The sequence below is a fragment of the Aspergillus sclerotioniger genome (assembly GCF_003184525.1).
Source record: "Aspergillus sclerotioniger CBS 115572 chromosome Unknown BO94scaffold_46, whole genome shotgun sequence".
NCBI lineage: Eukaryota > Fungi > Ascomycota > Eurotiomycetes > Eurotiales > Aspergillaceae > Aspergillus > Aspergillus sclerotioniger.
Genome location: NW_020291036.1, coordinates 156,595 through 174,421, shown reverse-complemented (window position 1 = coordinate 174,421; position 17,827 = coordinate 156,595). Strand labels below are relative to the sequence as shown.

The 17,827-nt window shown below is 54.1% G+C and overlaps 9 protein-coding genes across 9 annotated transcripts; 5 read left to right on the top strand and 4 right to left on the bottom strand.

Annotated features, from left to right (window-relative positions):
• Window positions 1–297: 297 nt before the first annotated feature.
• On the top strand, window positions 298–1,347 carry BO94DRAFT_540364 (uncharacterized protein). The gene has a single exon (XM_025612903.1). The coding sequence runs from the start codon at window positions 660–662 to the stop codon at window positions 1,179–1,181; it is 522 nt and encodes a 173-aa protein (XP_025462072.1). The 5' UTR covers window positions 298–659; the 3' UTR covers window positions 1,182–1,347.
• Window positions 1,348–1,372: 25 nt separating this feature from the next.
• On the top strand, window positions 1,373–2,569 carry BO94DRAFT_305881 (GNAT family N-acetyltransferase). Its single transcript, XM_025606787.1, has one exon. It carries the CDS (start codon window positions 1,602–1,604, stop codon window positions 2,325–2,327), a length of 726 nt encoding a protein of 241 aa, XP_025462071.1. The 5' UTR covers window positions 1,373–1,601; the 3' UTR covers window positions 2,328–2,569.
• On the top strand, window positions 2,570–4,630 carry BO94DRAFT_305882 (serine carboxypeptidase). Its single transcript, XM_025606788.1, has 3 exons — window positions 2,570–3,088; window positions 3,138–3,682; window positions 3,736–4,630. Exons 1-3 carry the CDS (start codon window positions 2,812–2,814, stop codon window positions 4,609–4,611), a joined length of 1,698 nt encoding a protein of 565 aa, XP_025462070.1. The 5' UTR covers window positions 2,570–2,811; the 3' UTR covers window positions 4,612–4,630.
• Window positions 4,631–4,886: 256 nt separating this feature from the next.
• BO94DRAFT_478610 (oxidase ustYa family protein) lies at window positions 4,887–6,129 on the bottom strand (the record flags this gene model as incomplete). The annotated part of the gene is made up of 5 exons (XM_025608696.1): window positions 4,887–5,023; window positions 5,094–5,300; window positions 5,359–5,432; window positions 5,562–5,784; window positions 5,853–6,129. The coding sequence occupies 5 exons, from the start codon at window positions 6,127–6,129 to the stop codon at window positions 4,887–4,889; spliced, it is 918 nt and encodes a 305-aa protein (XP_025462069.1).
• A 1,950-nt stretch (window positions 6,130–8,079) lies between these two features.
• On the top strand, window positions 8,080–8,552 carry BO94DRAFT_503613 (uncharacterized protein; the record flags this gene model as incomplete). Its single annotated transcript, XM_025609483.1, has 2 exons — window positions 8,080–8,143; window positions 8,194–8,552. Coding segments are annotated over 2 exons (423 nt in total), but the record flags the coding sequence as incomplete, so codon positions are not given.
• A 711-nt stretch (window positions 8,553–9,263) lies between these two features.
• BO94DRAFT_478695 (MFS transporter) lies at window positions 9,264–10,779 on the bottom strand (the record flags this gene model as incomplete). Its single annotated transcript, XM_025608703.1, has 3 exons — window positions 9,264–10,231; window positions 10,282–10,647; window positions 10,725–10,779. The coding sequence occupies 3 exons, from the start codon at window positions 10,777–10,779 to the stop codon at window positions 9,264–9,266; spliced, it is 1,389 nt and encodes a 462-aa protein (XP_025462067.1).
• Window positions 10,780–12,102: 1,323 nt separating this feature from the next.
• BO94DRAFT_628791 (Gfo/Idh/MocA family protein) lies at window positions 12,103–13,392 on the bottom strand (the record flags this gene model as incomplete). Its single annotated transcript, XM_025617510.1, has 1 exon — window positions 12,103–13,392. The coding sequence occupies exon 1, from the start codon at window positions 13,378–13,380 to the stop codon at window positions 12,103–12,105; it is 1,278 nt and encodes a 425-aa protein (XP_025462066.1). The 5' UTR covers window positions 13,381–13,392.
• A 261-nt stretch (window positions 13,393–13,653) lies between these two features.
• BO94DRAFT_305798 (putative MFS transporter) lies at window positions 13,654–15,798 on the top strand. Its single transcript, XM_025606786.1, has 8 exons — window positions 13,654–14,263; window positions 14,308–14,405; window positions 14,453–14,515; window positions 14,568–14,806; window positions 14,853–15,114; window positions 15,161–15,280; window positions 15,327–15,427; window positions 15,476–15,798. Exons 1-8 carry the CDS (start codon window positions 13,780–13,782, stop codon window positions 15,717–15,719), a joined length of 1,611 nt encoding a protein of 536 aa, XP_025462065.1. The 5' UTR covers window positions 13,654–13,779; the 3' UTR covers window positions 15,720–15,798.
• Window positions 15,448–17,411, bottom strand: BO94DRAFT_611829 (glycoside hydrolase family 75 protein; the record flags this gene model as incomplete). Its single annotated transcript, XM_025616652.1, has 4 exons — window positions 15,448–16,612; window positions 16,670–16,842; window positions 16,879–17,081; window positions 17,145–17,411. The coding sequence occupies 4 exons, from the start codon at window positions 17,409–17,411 to the stop codon at window positions 15,930–15,932; spliced, it is 1,326 nt and encodes a 441-aa protein (XP_025462064.1). The 3' UTR covers window positions 15,448–15,929.
• Between the last annotated feature and the right edge of the window lie 416 nt (window positions 17,412–17,827).

Sequence of the window (17,827 nt, the reverse complement as noted above, 5' to 3'; positions counted from 1 at the left end):
TCCTTTGGTTGCGTGGTTCAGGCCTACGGCTGTGCTGGAATTAATACACCGAGCTGCTTCGTTCAGGTGATAGCCTATTCACCCCATCAGCCAGATGTGGGTAATGCACAGCCACTGATCGCTCCCAGACAGAAGAGGGGTCTCTAGGGCCAACACAAGTCCGAGTAGGATCGGAAAAATCGACAGTACGGCCACCAATTGAGCGATTCCATCACCTTGGTTGCGTCCGGCTGTATAGCAAAGGCATAAGAACTGTACAGAGAATCTGATTCAAACCAAAGCTAAGAACGTTGCCCTGTTAATCTGCTCCGGGGTGGATTTCTTCTACGGGCCAAGAATTCAACGAAAAAGCGACAACAGTTTGGTTTCAACTCTGAATCGCATGGGCATCCGGGTAGATCTGGGTGGTTTGAAATGGCGCTAGAGGGATGCACGTTTGGTCACAATCTACTGTGGTATGTTCCCAAAGACCCGAATGGATGGGATCCTGGGTAGCCATGTCTCAAATGGTGAAGATCCAGTACCACCTGCAGGGAGCACACACGGTAGTCAAAGGTATAAAGTCGAGCACCACCTGGCTTGTCATTTCCCAACCCCACTGCCAACTGCCCTCTGCCATCGCTCTACATTAGATATCCGTCTCTTTTCGCTGCGTCCAGATGCGTTTGAAGATCCCTCTTCTGGCTGTGGCCCTTGGCCTGATCCCCAGTGCCGGGGCCGACTTTTATAACTTTGAGGGGCAGGGAGTCCTCCGAGTGTCCTCGGCTGATGGCAGGACCCTCCGCGGCTGTATCGCCTCCAACGCTGAATGGTCTGATGGGAATGCATGTGGCGGGATTCTTGCCAACGGAGGTGGCCTGGTGAGATCTGAGCATGGGCTCATCGGTCTCAATCACAGCGTAATCGCCATCATCTACCAGGGCGCCACCACCTGGCAAGCAACCTCTTACAATGAACTCGTGAGTCTGCCAAGAGACTTCTTTCCCATGCACAGGCCAACGGGGATTTCGCAGGCTCAACCTCAGTTCATCGTGGCCAATGAGGGCAATCAGGAGTACGGGGGAGGGGGTCCCTTCTGGTATGCTGCGAGGGCTCCCACGGGGACCGAGTCGGTGGCACTCAGTGCGAACAGTTCGGAGGGGGCTCAAAATGTCACGTTGACCTGGATTCGTGTCCTGTGATTCGGCGATCGAATGGGGATGGAGTTGTATTTAGAACAAGTTCCCATGCACGTGCAGCATACCATACCATACCTCCCTCTGCATGGAATACTTTTCTGTGTTCCAGATTCACCATAAATTGCAATCCATACACTTCATGATGCCATAAAGCATCGCGCAATCGCGTTCCTCCCTGACGTCGTCTCTGCTGTGAGTCAACTGGCCATCCATTTATCATGCCAAGATACTCCGTGGGTTCCTTTCGGTGTCACAGCCAATAGAAACTCTCTCTGACGCGCGCAGTCGGAGGTTCCATCCAATCATATTGGGGGTCAACACCACTGAGTCAATGAACGAGAAATCCAGAAAGCAGCCAGTCGCGGTTATAATAATGCGTCGCAGTCGCTGGCTGTCCTACTGCTCGGCCACATAATCGCAGCCATGGCATTCCCCCGAGAGCGCGGAGCTCTGGTCTCCCTGACCCCGGCTCTTTTGCCGTCCCACCCCACCGTCCTCTCCGGACACTTCGTGAGGCTGGAGAGGCTGGAATCGAAACATGCCGCCGACCTTTTCAGCTTGGTCGGCGGGACCGAACCAGCCAGAACCTGGCTGTGGGATTTCTTGCCCGACGAACCCTATGACCAACTCGAGGCATTCGAGAAAATTCTTGCGACTCGGTCTACTTCCACCGATCCAATCTTCTTCGCCATCATCGACCGCCGCAGTACCGCGCCCACCTTGGAGAAAGCTATCGGGTATGTGTCCCTCCTGCGGATCACCCCGGCGCATTGGACCGTGGAAATCGGACATGTCCTGTTCTCCAGTGCTCTTCAGCGCACCCCTGGAGCGACCGAGGCCATCTACCTGCTGGCCCGACATGCCTTGGAAGACCTGAATTATCGACGCGTGGAGTGGAAGTGTGACTCGCTCAACCTACCCTCCCGGAAGGCCGCCGAGCGGTTAGGGTTTACTTTCGAGGGGACATTCCGGCAACACATGGTCGTCAAGGGACGGACTCGGGATACCTGTTGGTTTTCAATGTTGCAGAGCGAGTGGCAGGAGTGGGTGAAGGATGCGACCGAGCAGTGGCTGGACGCGGGGAATTTCGACGAGGATGGCAAACAGAAGAAGCGACTGCAGGATTTCAGGCCAGCTTCGAAGCAATGACAGAAATCTAAACGGAGATTTGTAAAAATAATCAGAGGCACATTCCAAGCTGATTCGATGAAGCTGATGACGTACTGATGGAGAGCCCGGAAGCCGCGGCCTGAAAGCGGGGGCTGCCGTGCCCATGATCCAACAAAATCTCCGCCAGGACGGAGTAGTGGACCTTGACTCGGCCATCACGTCGGGGACCGACGGCGGAGGGGCGGTCCAAAGCTTAGCCCGCGCGAGGGATGAACAATCATGAACAATCCCATCGTGTGATTTCCTGCCCTGGTCTATCAAGATGGGAGATAACCGGTGAGGGTTTGTGTCGTGATTGGACCGGGGCAGCCCGGGGTCCCCCCACCCTTTTTCGCAGCCAAAGATAACACCCGCCTCATTTCACAGGCACCAACCAGCCACGCCTTCGGATAAGATAAAGTCTCGCCGCCGGTAGCTTGCAGCTTTCGCTTCCTGCCAGCTTCTTCTCTGCTCATCAGTCAACATGCGCTCTTTCTGGTTTGCTGCCGTCCTGGGGGCTTTGCCGGCCTCCCAGGCTCAATTCGTGTCGCCCCCCAAGGATCTAAATGCCACCAAGGGTTATCTCGACATCCCCGTCCGCTACAAGCAGGTTCCCACCGGCATCTGTGAGACCGACCCCAGTGTCAAGAGTTTCTCCGGCTATGTCGATGTCGCGGAGAATGAGCACATCTTCTTCTGGTTCTTCGAGGCCCGCAACCAGGATCCCACCGAGGCCCCCTTGACCGTCTGGATCAATGGAGGCAAGTTCCCCTCCCCGTGCCAATCGTGACCCCATTTTGACTTCTCCAGGTCCCGGCTCGTCCTCCATGATTGGCCTCTTCCAGGAACACGGCCCCTGCGGCGTGGACTCCAATGGTACCGTCTACAACAACCCTTACTCCTGGAACAACGTGAGCAACATGCTCTACATCGACCAGCCCATCCAGACGGGTTTCTCCTACAGCATCCCCGTCCCGGGCTATGTCGACACCGACACCGACAACGTTATCGCCCTGCCCTCCCCCGTCTGCCCCGACTATGCTTCCGACTTCTCCTGTGGCACCTACGCCTACCCCAACGTGAGCCTGACGGCCAACACCACCGACAATGCGGCCCCCAACTTCTACCGCGCCCTGCAGGGCTTCATGGGCGCCTTCCCCCAGTACTCCCGGGAAACCTTCCACTTCACCACCGAGAGTTACGGTGGCCACTACGGACCCGTTTTCAACGAATACATCGAGGAGCAGAACGCCCATCTCCAGCCCGGAGCCAAGAAAATCCAGCTGGGCAGTGTCATGATCGGAAATGGCTGGTATGATCCCATCATCCAATACCAGGCCTACTACAACTTCACGGTAACCCTAACCCCCTCCACCCACCCATCCACCCCACTAACCCTCTTCCCCAGGTCTACCCCGGAAACACCTACGACTACCTCCCCTACAACAAATCCATCAGCTCCCTCCTCTACAACAACCTCTACGGCCCCGGCAACTGCCTCGACCAGCTATACGACTGCGCCGCCCGCGGCATCGACGAAGTCTGCAGCACAGCAGACAGCTTCTGTGCCGACGAAGTCGAAAGCATCTACGACAACTACATCGGTCGGGATGAATATGACTTCCGCGAGCTGACCCCCGACCCCTTCCCCTACGAATTCTACGTCGACTACCTCAACAAACCCTCCGTACAGGCCGCCATCGGCGCCTACATCAACTACACGGAAAGCAGCAACGCCGTAGGCCTAGCTTTCTCCTCCACCGGCGACGACGGCCGTCTCATGAACACGACCGACGACGTCGCCAAACTCCTCAAGCAAAACGTCACCGTGGTCATGTACGCCGGCGACGCCGACTACAACTGCAACTGGCTGGGCGGCGAAGCCGTCTCCCTCAAAGTCGACGCCCCTCACTTCAGCACCGCCGGATACACCAACATCACTACCTCGGATGGTGTCCCTCACGGTCAGGTCCGCCAAGCCGGTAACTTCGCCTTCGTCCGCGTCTACGAAAGTGGCCACGAAGTGCCCTTCTACCAGCCCCTGCTTGCCTTGGAAATGTTCGAGCGCGTCATCACCGGGAAGGATGTCGCGACGGGGAAGATCCCTGTCTCGGCTGGTCTGAAGACCGTGGGTCCTCTGAAGAGTACCTACCGTGAGGGTAACGCTACTATCCAGTGGGAGGTGTTGGATTCGCTGGCGACGTATAATACGACTCTTAACGGACCGAATCCGACCAGTAAGAAGCAGAAGCGGATGGGTCCGGCGCTGCGGTTTCAGATGTAGGATGTCTTGGTGATGGTGATGGATTATGTATAGTACTTTTAGGCAGGTTCCCGGGGGAGGGTCTGGAACTTGCTTGATAGAATGATGAATGTTGATGATGCATGAATTGAATTACTTTTCTCATGGTGTTTTAAGTATCCGTAAGCTTTGAGAGCGATATAGATCTCTTCCCACGAGCGAGATCATTGTCATGGAGGAATTGTGAAGATAATATATCTAAGAATAAATAACTATCCATGACCACACACCATAATCCTCAACCAACCAACCCCACATCACACCCTCTTCCCACCCTCATGCATAGCATGATCTTCATGACCCCCATGATCCCCATGATACACATTCGGATGAAAGTCTGGATGCCCTGGAATTCTCCCCGTTGCTTTATACTCGGCCTCTGGAAACGACGGACCTAATTTCATCAGTCAGCAAGCACAGCACGGTCGCATCTCACGGACATGTACACAAGAAGGTCCACACACCTAACGTCGGATGAATCAAGGTCGTCTCATCGAAAATATCGAATTTATGTTCCTCGGCCCATTTATCCATCTTATCCCAGTTGGCACATTCGTGCTCGACGACAAAGTTGGGCTTGGGGGCACGGTCATCGGGGTCCCAGGAGAAGGTAAGCAGAGCGACGTCTGCTTTGCACATGATGTTTTGGCGGAGGTTGTCGACACAGTGTTCTTTTTCTAAGTATTAGTGGTGGATATGCTATTGGGGGTGGGATTGTGTAAGGCGTACCGATATGCACTGGAGTGGTGGGTTTGCCGATGTGGTAGTAATTCTGGTAGACTACTTGGCGGAGGAATTTCTGACTATTGTTAGTAGTGATTGGGAGTGGCGATGGGGGTATACTGGATTTTGGATTTACCAGACAGTGGAGTTGATGATAGACATCTTCTCATATTAGATACTCGTAGAATAGGGCTAGGGTTGGAGAGAACCTACCCGGAATAGCATAATAACCCCCCTTCTCATCATTGATAGGGACGGAGGTTCGATTAATCTTCGCTAGATCTTCGGCAGTGACTCGGATATTCGAGTTGATGAATAACTGATGCCATGCATGGTCCAGCTCTTCGGACGGGGCTCCTTTGAAGGGATTCTCGCTTTCGATTGACGCGTAGATTGTTTTTCGCTCCATCTCGACGGCATCGTATAGTGGTGCTAGAGTTCAATCCTTTTGGTTGGTACATTCCGACGAACTGTGGACAGTAGCATGAGGATGTACTTACATGAAATGAGATGCGCAGGCTTCTCCTGGGATCTGACAGATTCTGTCGTCCTGTATGTTGCAGCCAGAAATGCTGCACCGTACAGGGACGCTAGAATTAAGTGAAAGCAGAGACTTCGCCATTGAAAGGGAGATGACCGACGTGATCGTTCTATGTAACCCCCATCGTCAATGTGCTCTTTGTTTAGAGGCTCATCGTGGTAGTCGGAATTCACAGACAAGGGCAGCCTCTCCGATGAGGTGCTATCTTTGCTGCCTTTTCTTAGAGCTGAGTACATTGTGCTGAGGTTGAGACGGGGAAAGAGCATCCTCAACACAGTTCTTAGGGGGTCTTTTGGAAGGGAGATTCTGCCGGGGGAAATCTCGTGCAATTTTATGGCGTCTCATCTAAGCAATTGGGGTGATCGTGACGAAACGCAATACTCATTGCGGTAGCAGAGTCAATGATTGTCCCTGTGGAGGAGACAGAATGTATGTACGATTCAGCTGGTCATCCTGTATGAACCCTGACATTGCTGTGGCAAGTTGCGCCATCAGGTGCTCCCTGCAGGATCTGAAATGCAACTATGGTGCAAAAAGTGGATATCGTGCGACGTGAGTTCCTGCTGATGGCCGGGCTTCCCAGTCGGAATGCCTGGGGCTTCATCCATGCAGGCTACCCCGCACGGCGAGACCGAGGCGTATTGCGTTAGCAGACATTGCTTAGAGTACCCGCAGATCTCCAGCAGATGCTTAGTCTAGTGGCAGATGCGCAAAGATCGTCTTGTGTGTATGTATGTCTGTGTGATCAGGGTTGGCTGGGGTAGATCGGATCTGGATGAAAAGTACATTGCGTCAGTGAATAGATCGTCAAGGGTGATGCCGATCTCCGGGCCCAAACACATCTACCAAGCTAGCTATCCATTAACCATATAACTGTGCGAATCACTGAAAAAGCAAATATCCCCAGCTGACTTTCTCCCCTCTGTTAGTAACTCCGTCCCGGTACCTCGGCAATGCTTGTTTGTCAGGGCAGAATCAGGATACCAACTGCTAGAATGCTGTCGGATCTACCTCACTGCATATCGCGAGGCACAGCGTAGCCTATTGACAATATACACGTCACGAAGGGTAACTAGGTAAGGCAATATCGTCCTGGATTCCTACCCCGCGTCACCCTATTAGGCATTGAAATTCAAAATTGGGCCTATGTGGCCTGTCTCGCGTGACCTACTTACGCGAAGCAATCAAAACGGGGGCACAGGGAATCTAATCATGGAAACTCGGTTACGACTCCGGGCTTTGTCCAGAGCCTATGCTTTAGGTGACTCCATTCGTGGATCGTAGAGCCGGCAAGGAGCAGTCATCTGGGCCGTCTACTTCAGATCGCCAAGGTCATGTCTGGTACAATTCTGTGGAAGAAGACAGTGTGACTATTTCCTGGTTTGGCTGCATCAACCAGCCTGCTACGGCAAGAGCAATAGGGCGGGAAGGGTATGTATGGGCTTGAAGATTTGCAGATCAGAACAGCTTCATTTCCATCGCTATTCTTTACGATCATGTCAGACACACCCATCCCAAGCAAGATCAACACATCAGCTGGATGATTGGCAATGCAACAGTCCATATTCCCCACGCAGCCACGGATTGACAAAGCGGGCAATCTCTGGCATCACACCGAGACCAACATTCGGATTGTTTCGCAATTGCCACATGCTATTACTGTATCACATCGAGCAATGATGTGGCCGCTTTCTGCAACGTGCCCTGGAAGAATGAGGAGTCCAGCGGGGTAGGTTGCTGCCTTGCCACCTAGCCAGCCCATTCTACAATCTGCAATGCATATCGTACCCCGGATAGTCTATCCTCAACTCAGGGAGGGAAGGTAGAGGGTCAATCATGTAACATCACGTTCAGTATCGACACAAGCAGGTATGAGCACGAGAAATTGGATCAGCATGTGTCCAGTACCACCACCGTCATACATCCACGATGGATACATGACGTTCTGTCGACAATCTCCGCCAGCTGATATTGGCACTGACGTGGATAGGTCCGGAGATAGTGAGGCCGAAAATCACCTCCCACTGTCATACACTTGAGCCTGTATATCTGGTCGACATAAAAAGCTGTGCGATTCCCCGTGGATGTCTGATTCCTATCCGTCAAGTGGAACCAGCTCACTCATCATTCAGCACATCATCCTCTCCACTCTCTGCTACCCTGACTAGCTGCAAACCTCAGCCAGCATGCTTTCCCCCAAGATCCTTCTTGCCGTTTGCCTCTCCATGGGCTTGGTTACCGCCTTACCTAGTAGGTTTCTCATACCTAATCAAGAATGACGGTACACTGACATTTCGTAGCAGTGGGAGGTACCAACGAGCTAGACGGTGACCTTTACAACTACAAGCGCGGTAGTGCCGAGCTCGACGGTGACCTCTACAACTATAAGAAACGCGATGGTGCTGAGCTAGACGGCGATCTCTACAACTACAAGAAGCGTGACGGCGCCGAGCTCGACGGTGACCTCTACAACTATAAGAAACGCGATGGTGCCGAGCTAGACGGCGACCTCTACAACTACAAGAAGCGTGACGGCGCCGAGCTCGATGGCGATCTCTACAACTACAAACGCGGCAGCGCTGAACTCGACGGGGATCTTTACAACTACAAGAAGCGCGGTGGTTACAAGCGTGACGGTGCTGAACTGGACGGTGATCTTTACAACTACAAGCGGGGCAGTGCTGAGCTCGATGGCGATCTGTACAACTACAAGAAGCGCGACGGTGCGGAACTCGATGGCGACTTGTACAATTACAAGCGAGATGGCGCTGAGCTGGACGGGGACCTCTACAACTACAAGAAGCGTGATGATGCTGAGCTGGACGGTGATCTCTACAACTACAAGCGCGGTACTGCGGAGCTTGATGGCGATCTTTACAACTACTGATTGCCATCTGGATGTCTCGGGAATCTCCATCACGTCCGAGACAAGAGGAGCACATCAATCTCAAGCACTGGAGGACTGGTGATGTGGGCAGTTGACGGTTTTCGAGACACCATGATGGTACATCCAGGTAATAGCACGATTGGGATAGCTTGGAGTGTCTCATGCAGTATTTTATCACCGCACTCATGTCCCTTCGTAATCAGCGTATGTGTTGAGAAATCATTGGATGTAGGGCCCTTGTAAATAGTCTCCTGTTGTGCGACTTGACGGCTGTCGGAGTGGGCAGACTAGATCAAACTCGACCTTGGCACTTGGCTCCAATAGGGTATGAGCTATCCATGATGGGGGTTGACGACCAGCCTTCGACCTTTCCTCCAATCTATAGCAGCACATAATACAAAGACCCCATCATTAACACCAAGACCATAACAACCATCTTCCAGTCATCCAGATGCAGGCCCAATGATTCTTCCAGGAAGGTAGTCAATTAGGAGCTCCGTCGAACCTGATAAACCAAGATTGAATGGCTGCAATCAGCGCGAATACACCCGATCCCCACCACGCCAGAGCACTAAGATGATGGTTCTCCCCGATGCTCTGCAACAGTCCTGCTGCCGCCGGGGAGACGGTTCGACAGGCGGCCCCTGCGCTCGCCACCAACCCATTCACCCGGCCGAGAATGAGAGTGTTGGGTGTCCACCGTTTTATTAGGATCAAAAGGGCAGGATAGGTGAATGTGGATAGAATGTTTCGAGCAACAAGCCAGGTCCAGAGACCCACCCGCCAGGTGCTCGCGGGCAAAAAAGGAAGATAGGGAAGACAGAAGTAGGCGATGGGGTGTAACGACGTCATCATCAAAAGAGTCGTCTTGAGACCGAACCAATCGGTAAACACTGGGAAGATCAACTGGATGCCCAGACCAATAATGCCATTAACTCCCATCACGAGTCCCACCTCTGAAAGGCTCATGTCGAGACCCCCAATCCCGCCAATGTAGTATGGAGGAACACTGTCATCGCGCGGACTCCGCAGGAAGATTGGCAGCAGCTGGATGTAGGTGACTGTATGGGCGCTCAGCAAGCAGACGGCGGCAATCAACATCTTGACATTTGTGTTCAAGTCCCATAAGGAGTCTGTGTGCGCGGGCCCACTCGTGGAACTTGCCGCGGGTTGTAGTAGGGGGGCATTCTCGCCATGGTCCGGTTGCTGGCTCGGACCCAACTCCCCCAGCGCTTTCTTGCGGAGCTCAGGGTGTGTCTCGTCCAAGGCTAGATATGCCAGCACCATTGTGACGAGGACCATGCCAGCACATGCAATATTCGGCAGCAGGTAGGGAAATTGTTCAAAGATGGCAGTCCCACCCAATGTCTGTTGAGCCAAGATACCCCCGAGGGCGGGTCCGATGGTGCAGCCGACGCTGAAGAAGAATGGAATGACAGCGTACGCCCGTGCTACGTCTTGTGTTTCAGTCAAAGTTCCACCGTCGATGTCAATGGCATACCTTCATGCTCGGGCCGGGTGACCATCTCGCCCACCATGGTTTGCACCACGCCGACGTTCCCATTCAGGGCGCCTCCCAAGGCTCTTCCGAGTATTGCCATCCATATATTCATCGCGAAGCCCAAGAGACACAAGGAAGCGATGGTTCCTGCACAGCCTAAAATCAGGACTGGTTTCCTTCCAATGCGGTCGGAGAGGGCTCCCCACCAGAAGCCGGTCAAGGTTTCGGTGAGGGAGAAGGCGGCGACGAAGAGACCGGCATAAAAGGCGGCATTGTTGGTATTGTTGCCGAGGAGGTGTTCCATCAAATCGTAGGCATAAGGGAGGGGGGAGGTCAGGGCGACCGGCTCGGCGATGCGACAGAGTCCTAGGTAGGGCAAGCAGGTGAGTGTCACCACCGGGCGGGGTCGCTCGCACGAAAGCAGTCAGATGGTCATGTCATACCCAGAAGGAACAGTTGCGCGGTGGGGAAGCCTTTCTCTGTCCGTCCCAAGTCCATTTTTATATCTTTGATGTTGGAGCTCTCCCTTGGATCGGTTCTAATCGTCCGACAATCACCCGGTGGGACGCGTGGGGAAGGAAAAGGGGATCCGACCTGAGATTATCCGGGGTACCACTTCTATATATATCCCTCACGTGGTTGGTACCGCGCTGACCAGTTTATTTACCACAATACCGGAGTCACCAAACTCCGGTCACTTTTGTCACCTGACAGCTGACAGTCATCGCTTGTTTTCCTTCTTCCTACTTCCTCCTTCTCTCTTCCCTCCCCCACTATTCCCCCCACTTTTATAGTTTCCATTCAGACCATCACTCCGCTCTTCTCCTTCTTCCCGTTTCTCCTCCAGAGCCGTCGCGAATCGACTTCGTAACCGTTTGGCAGCCTTTTGTTCCTCGCCTTCCACCATCCTGGTCACAATACGAGGCCCTCTCAGCACGCGACCGGCCGATCGAGGACTGGCCGGGGAATGGTTGATCCGGTTTGACCCTTGACCCTGCTCTTCAATGATGCAATTTCCGGTTCTGCTCGTGTTGATTCTGGTTTTCTGATGCTAATTGACATCTGGTCGTCATGCGCAGGGAACAGTATCCAGAATTGCCTTTCAATGCCGCATACTGTCCCGGATTCTTGAGACGCCCCTGGAGCACAACGCAATGAATAGGACACTTAAATGAGGTTATTGGCGAATGCCTATCAACTGATCTTGATACAATGACACCATAAGCATGAATGCCAGTGGCAGGGACTCTTCTGATTCATTATCAACGTCCTGCGAAGCAGATTGAAAAGAAACATAGGCGAAGATCGTCCCCAGAGATCATATTTGTCGTGCATCCCATCATATGCGCCCGTTATCAGAATCCGGCACGCACCCCAAGCTCTAAACTCGTAATAGCTGGTTTAAATATACCAGGCCCTCTCCTCTCACCAGATGGTCTCCCCAGGATTATCACTCCACTTCATGCCGTTCAGCTCGAGAACCTGTAGCCCCAGAGCAAGAGAGCTGAGCATGGGATCCTTGTGAAACGGTGACACAATCCCTCCCATAGGCCGGATGGCGACCTTCTGTATCCAAATCTAATATCCCCTAAGCTATGGCGGACATGGCCTTCATCACCGCCTAGAGGGCCCACTTCACCCAGAAAAGATAATGGGTGACACCGGGAACCGCTCATCAGATCTGGTACGATGGCTCATCTCCCATATGGAGATATTTTCACGTGTCCTGAGTACGGTTGAGGGAATTTGATCTACACCTTGCCATGGTATCCATTGATCTTTCGAGAACGATACGTTTCCCTCTGACGGAGGCAAACAAAACTACAATGGGAACAAGTCTCCCACCCGCACTATGGCCCCCCGGCGCATCGACTCGTTGGCCGCGATGCCGGTCGCAATCGACCACGCCCCATCCACATGCGATGCAGCCCTACCCAAAGGATCAGACCCTGGTGTGCCAAACAGATCCTGCAGTAGCTGAGGGTCACCTCCCCCATGACCTCCCTCTCCGGTGGGCACGTCGATTTCCACCGGCTTCCCAAACATAGGCCGTAGCAGAATAGTCCGACGTTCGAGAGCGCCCTCTAGGGCCTGATCGCCTCCCGAGTTAACATACGACTGCTCCACCACCTCGACCTCCAACCGCCCCTTGCTCCCGGTGAAGTTGACCCGGAATCCCTCCCATGGCGCATACGCCGTGAGGCTGTAGGTCAGGACCGCGCCAGACTGATACCGCACCATGACCCCCATGGTATCCTCAATACTGATGCCATCGCCGAAAACGCTCTGGTCGCGGTAGTACCCGTCCTCCCACTCTGCGTCGGCATACAGCGCTTTCAATTTTCCGTTGCCCTCGAGATCCAGCGAGAACCGGTCTTCCTTGGCCACCTCGCTTCCTCGGGACCGCGAATAGAATTGCGTCTCACCCCGTCGCTCTGCGTTTTCCTTGCCATAAAAGCGCAGATCGCCCATGGCCACCACCGTCTCGGGCCGGGTCCGCAACCAGAAATTGACCAAGTCGAAATGGTGCGTCGACTTGTGCACCAGCAGCCCACCACTGTTCCGCTTATCGCGATGCCAGCGTCGGAAGTAATCCGCGCCGTGTGAGGTGTTCAGCACCCACTCAAAGTGCACCGCGTTCACCTCTCCGATCGCCCCGGCAGCGAGCAGCTCCGCGATCCGCGTATTGTGAGGTGCATAGCGGTAGTTGAATGTCACCCGGATCTGACGCTGAGTGCGTTCGACAGCGTCAAAAATCTGTCGACAGCGGGGCGCATCGATGGTCATGGGTTTCTCGGTGATAACATTGCAGCCCAGCTCAAGCGCCCGCACGATGTACTGATGGTGGGTTCGGTCGATGGTGGTCACAATCACCTCGTCCGGCCGAGTCTCTTCAATCATGCGGTCGAAGTCCCGGGCGAGATAGGTTGGAATAGAGTCGTTACCCAACTCCTGGATCCGTGAAATGGCATATGCCAGACGAGTAGTGTTGGTGTCGCAGAAGGCGACCAGTTGGGCGGTGCTACGGAAGTCGCGCACGATGGCGTTGTAGAAGAACATGGCGCGGCCGCCAGTGCCGATAAGGGCGTATTTTTTCATTATGCAATGTACGGTGGAGTGGATGTCTAGAGAAAGAACCATGAGTTGGAAATCGGGGCGGGTGACTGACGGATAGGGCTGAGTTATATGTGGTCGGAAAATGCTCGCCCGAAATGCAGATCGGGCGTCTCGCACGGACATTGACATGCCTGCATGCCACTTGGCTGTCCCAGTTTTTCCATCAACCGGAAACAGGCCGAGATGCGGGGAAAACCGGGGTCGAGGAATCTGGGGTAACCTGGGGGGATCAGCCGACTACGGAGGGCGTGGGATAGCCTCGGCAGCCCCTCTGCCCAGCACCCTGCCAATGTTGTGGCTTTCGTCGGCTTATCCCTGTCCGAACGTCGATAAATACACTGACATCGCGGACTGTCCCCTGCAATCTTGGAGCACGTCACGATGGCCATCCCTGGGGATTCTCAAGATGCTATCACCGCCGTTCAACCGTCCCCCCGTGGTACTGGGAGAGAAAGGGCGGCCGACTTTCTGGCCACTGTCGATGAAGAGCAACGGACCTTTACGCCGGACGAGGAGAAGGCTGTTCTCAGACGCATCGACTGTCGGATCCTCCCTCTCCTGCTAGGGGCGTACTTCTTCCAGCAACTGGACAAGTCAACGCTCTCCTATGTATCCATCTTCGGCCTCGTCGAGGATGCCCATCTACATGGCCAGCAATACTCCTGGCTGGGGTCTATCCTCTACCTTGCCCAGTTAGTCGTGCAACCACTTGCAGCGCTGCTGCTAGTCAAGGCTCCGACCGGAAAGCTCATCGGAACTGCCGTGTTTCTGTGGGGTAGCTCGCTGGCTATCATGGCAGCGTGCACCAACTTTGCCAGCTTGTTGGGACTGCGACTCACCTTGGGAGTGTTCGAGGCGATGATCGGTAAGCAGTTCAGACTGGCCAACTGATGAAGACTAACAAGATAGCACCCTCGTGCGTGGCCGTCACGCAAATGTGGTGGCGTCGAGGCGAGCAGACCTTGCGGACAGCGCTGTGGAGCGGGATGAATGGAGTCACCTTTGTGGTATGCCCACTGGCAATCACTATACATCGACACTACTGACTGGGCAGGTCGGAAGTCTCTTTACATACGGTCTGGGTCACATCCACAGCGACACCCTCTTCTCCTACCAGGTCTGTCCTCCAGCAACACCAATCCAGTGTCGGTCTAATACTTATACGGCAGATCATCTTCATGTTCTGCGGTCTCCTCACCGTAGCCTATTCCGTTCTTGTTCTCATCTTCATGCCCGACTCTCCTATGGAAGCTAGGTTTTTGAGTGAGCGCGAGAAAGTGATTGCCGTAGAGCGATTGAGGGCCAACCAGATGGGAATCATCTCGCGCGAGTGGCGATGGGACCATGTCTGGGAGACAGCATATGACCTGAAGACGTGGTTCTGGTTCCTGCTAATCGTGTCCATCTCGTACGTTTCCTCACTCCAGCAAAGGTCGGCGTGCTAACCTGCATAGAATCCCCAGCGGTGGCATCAGCACCTTTGGCAGCCTCATCATCGAGTCCTTTGGGTATGGATCCTTCCAGACCATCCTCTTCAACATCCCCTTTGGGGTCATCCAAGTCGTTGCCATTTTAGGCGGAGGCTGGCTAGCCACCCGATTCCAGCGGAAGGGGTTAGTAATTGCCGGATTCGCCGCCATCTCCGCTGTCGGTACGCTCTTGATGCTTGTCGTGCCGCGGGAACAAAAAGGCGTTCTTCTATTCGGATACTACCTAGTCAGATCCCTTCCCACTTCAACATTGCTCAGACTAACGAAGTCAGGTATCCTGTCTCGCAGCTATCACACCCCTAGTCTACGCATGGGAAGCACAAAACACAGCCGGCGACACCAAACGAAAGTGCACATCAGCGGTAGTGTTAATTGGGATGTGCGCGGGCAATGTGAGTCTCTACTCCATTACCAGGGTACCAAGTCTAACACGACCAGGTCATCGGTCCCCAACTCTACTCCACTTCCCAGGCACCATTATATCGCCCGGGGCTGATCTCCAACCTCATTCTATTCATATTAGTAGGCGTCTTCGCCATGTAAGTCTCCCATCCATAAACCAAGAACGAACTAACAATACTATCCAGCCTCATGAATCTCTACCTCGTGTATTTGAATCGAAAACAGGCTCGCAAGAGAAGAGCCCTCGGCAAGTCAGCGCAGATAATCGACGAGTCCATGCTCAGCAAGAAGACCGTGGAGCAAGGCAAGGCCATCGAGGTAGAGGATGTCAACGCCCCGTCAGCGGAGGGAGTCAGTGCCAGTGCCAGTGATAAGGGATTTTCGGATACCACCGATCTGAAGAATGAGGATTTCATTTTTGTATATTAAATGATATCCTTTCTGGTGGTTCTGGCTCTTTTTCACTACTCGGGTGCATAGCTGGTGGTGGTGTCTTGTCAAAGAATTAATTCCTAAGCTATTATCCAAGTACATCCCCCACTCGTTTCCCAACCTATAGTATATAATATTACATTTCCGCCAGTGCATTACACCCAGCCCTTCCTAATTCCGGTTCCCCAACCGATCAAAAGGTCGCATCTAAGCAGAGCAAGTTCCGCTCTTGCAAGACAACGCATCAGAGCAGTCATCGTCAGAGGAGCAAGTAGCACCCTCACAGTGACCCTTCCACGAGCAAGTCTCAACCGACGAGTCCGTGCTGCAAACCCCGCTCTTGCAAGCCAATTCATCCGAGCAATCATCATCAGACGAGCAAGTAGCACCGGCACAGTGTCCAGACCAAGAGCAAGTAGCAGCAGAAGTAGCAGCCGTGGTGGTGGCGGAGCCGGAGCCCGAACCAGAGCTACAGACACCACTCTTGCAGGTCAACGCATCCGAGCAATCATCATCAGACGAGCAGGTAGCGCCCGCGCAGTGGCCAGACCAAGAGCAGGTAGCCGTGGGAGCGGCAGCGGTGGTCAGGGTGGTCTTGGAACCAGTAGATCCGGAGCTGCAGATTCCGCTAACGCAGGCCAGAGCATCGGAGCAATCGTCGTCAGACGAGCAGGTAGCGCCGGCGCAGTGTCCGGACCAGGAGCAGCTAGAGCTGGATCCGGATCCAGAACCAGAGGAGCCAGAGGAGCTCGAACCCGAGAGACCCAAGTTCTCAGCCAGAGCGCTGACGAGCTTATCACCCATGGAGCGGAGGGTGCTGAAGTTGGTGACGTAGTGTTCGTTCAGGGCACTGCTGGGCAGGACAGCGTCGTCGCCGGTGAAGACAATGTCTGGTTTCTATTAGCTTGGTTGCTTAGATGGGATAGGGTGGGGTGGGTGATACGTACAGGTCACATCAGCGGGAACGTGGCCGTTATCTCCGTTGAGGTCATCATCGGGGAAGCAGGTCCGGGCCATCAGCCAGGAGGCTTCACCGGTGACTTCGGGGTCGTCGCCGTTGGAGTCGCCCAGGATACCGTAGTACATTTTGCCGTCGCTTGGTTGGTTTAGCTGGGATTTCCTAGGGGGGATGAGCGGGAGAGGGAGGGAGACTTACCAGATCACAGCGGCGACGTTGTTACCAGGGAGAGCCTTGGTGTTGGCCGTGAGGAAGTGATCCGGGATGACGATCCAGGGGACTTCGTAGGCGGCCAAGGCACCCCAGTTGGTTTCGGACTGGCCGTCACCGTTGCCCTTGCAGGCCTCATCCTTGCCATCGCAGTCGACGTCCATGTCGGCGACCCAGCTGTAGGCGGCGCCCTGGGTGTCATGTTGTTAGTGTATGTTGTTGGAGGGGGGGTAGAGAGAGGGGATGGGATATACCTCGCTGAAGTGAGTCCAGTCACTGTGGATAGTCGACAAAGGAGAGTCATCGTTGGTGTTGACGGGGTAGGTGGCCTTGGCGGGCACATCACTGGCCTTGGCTGCGGCAGCCTTGAGGGCAGCGACGGGGATGGTCGAGGAAGCAGCGAAGAAGCTGGCCGGGGGACCAGCATGGGGGTAGTTGTAGTCGGAGCCAGTGACGGACTGGGCCATGCCGGAGCCAGCGAGGGCCAGAGTGGCCAGACCGAGGGTGTTCTTGTAGGCCATTTTGAGGGGTGAGTTGGACTTGAAGTTCAAGGTTGCTTGATAAGGATGATGAGGATGAGGATGAAGACAGTAAGATGTCCTGGACAATCGTGGTATTTATACCTACATTCCAAGGATCCAGGTTAGGGTTGAAGTGAGGTGAGCTGAGTTCTCTCGCGGAGGTTGTCGGCGCCATGTGGATTTGGCCCCCGACTATCAGGGTCCGGTATGAACCATGCATAGGATGTCTCAGGGCCATGGACTGGATTGAGCCACTGAGTACTCCAATTCATCTGCAAGTGGGCTATCATACTGAAGACTCTTGTTGCACGTTGGGGTTGTGCCCCACTCATCGGGAGGCTAGGAAATATTCTCCCCCGATGTTTGCTGTTATCGAGGCAGAGCGAATTCCTCTTTCGGTTAGGTTGGTCGACAGG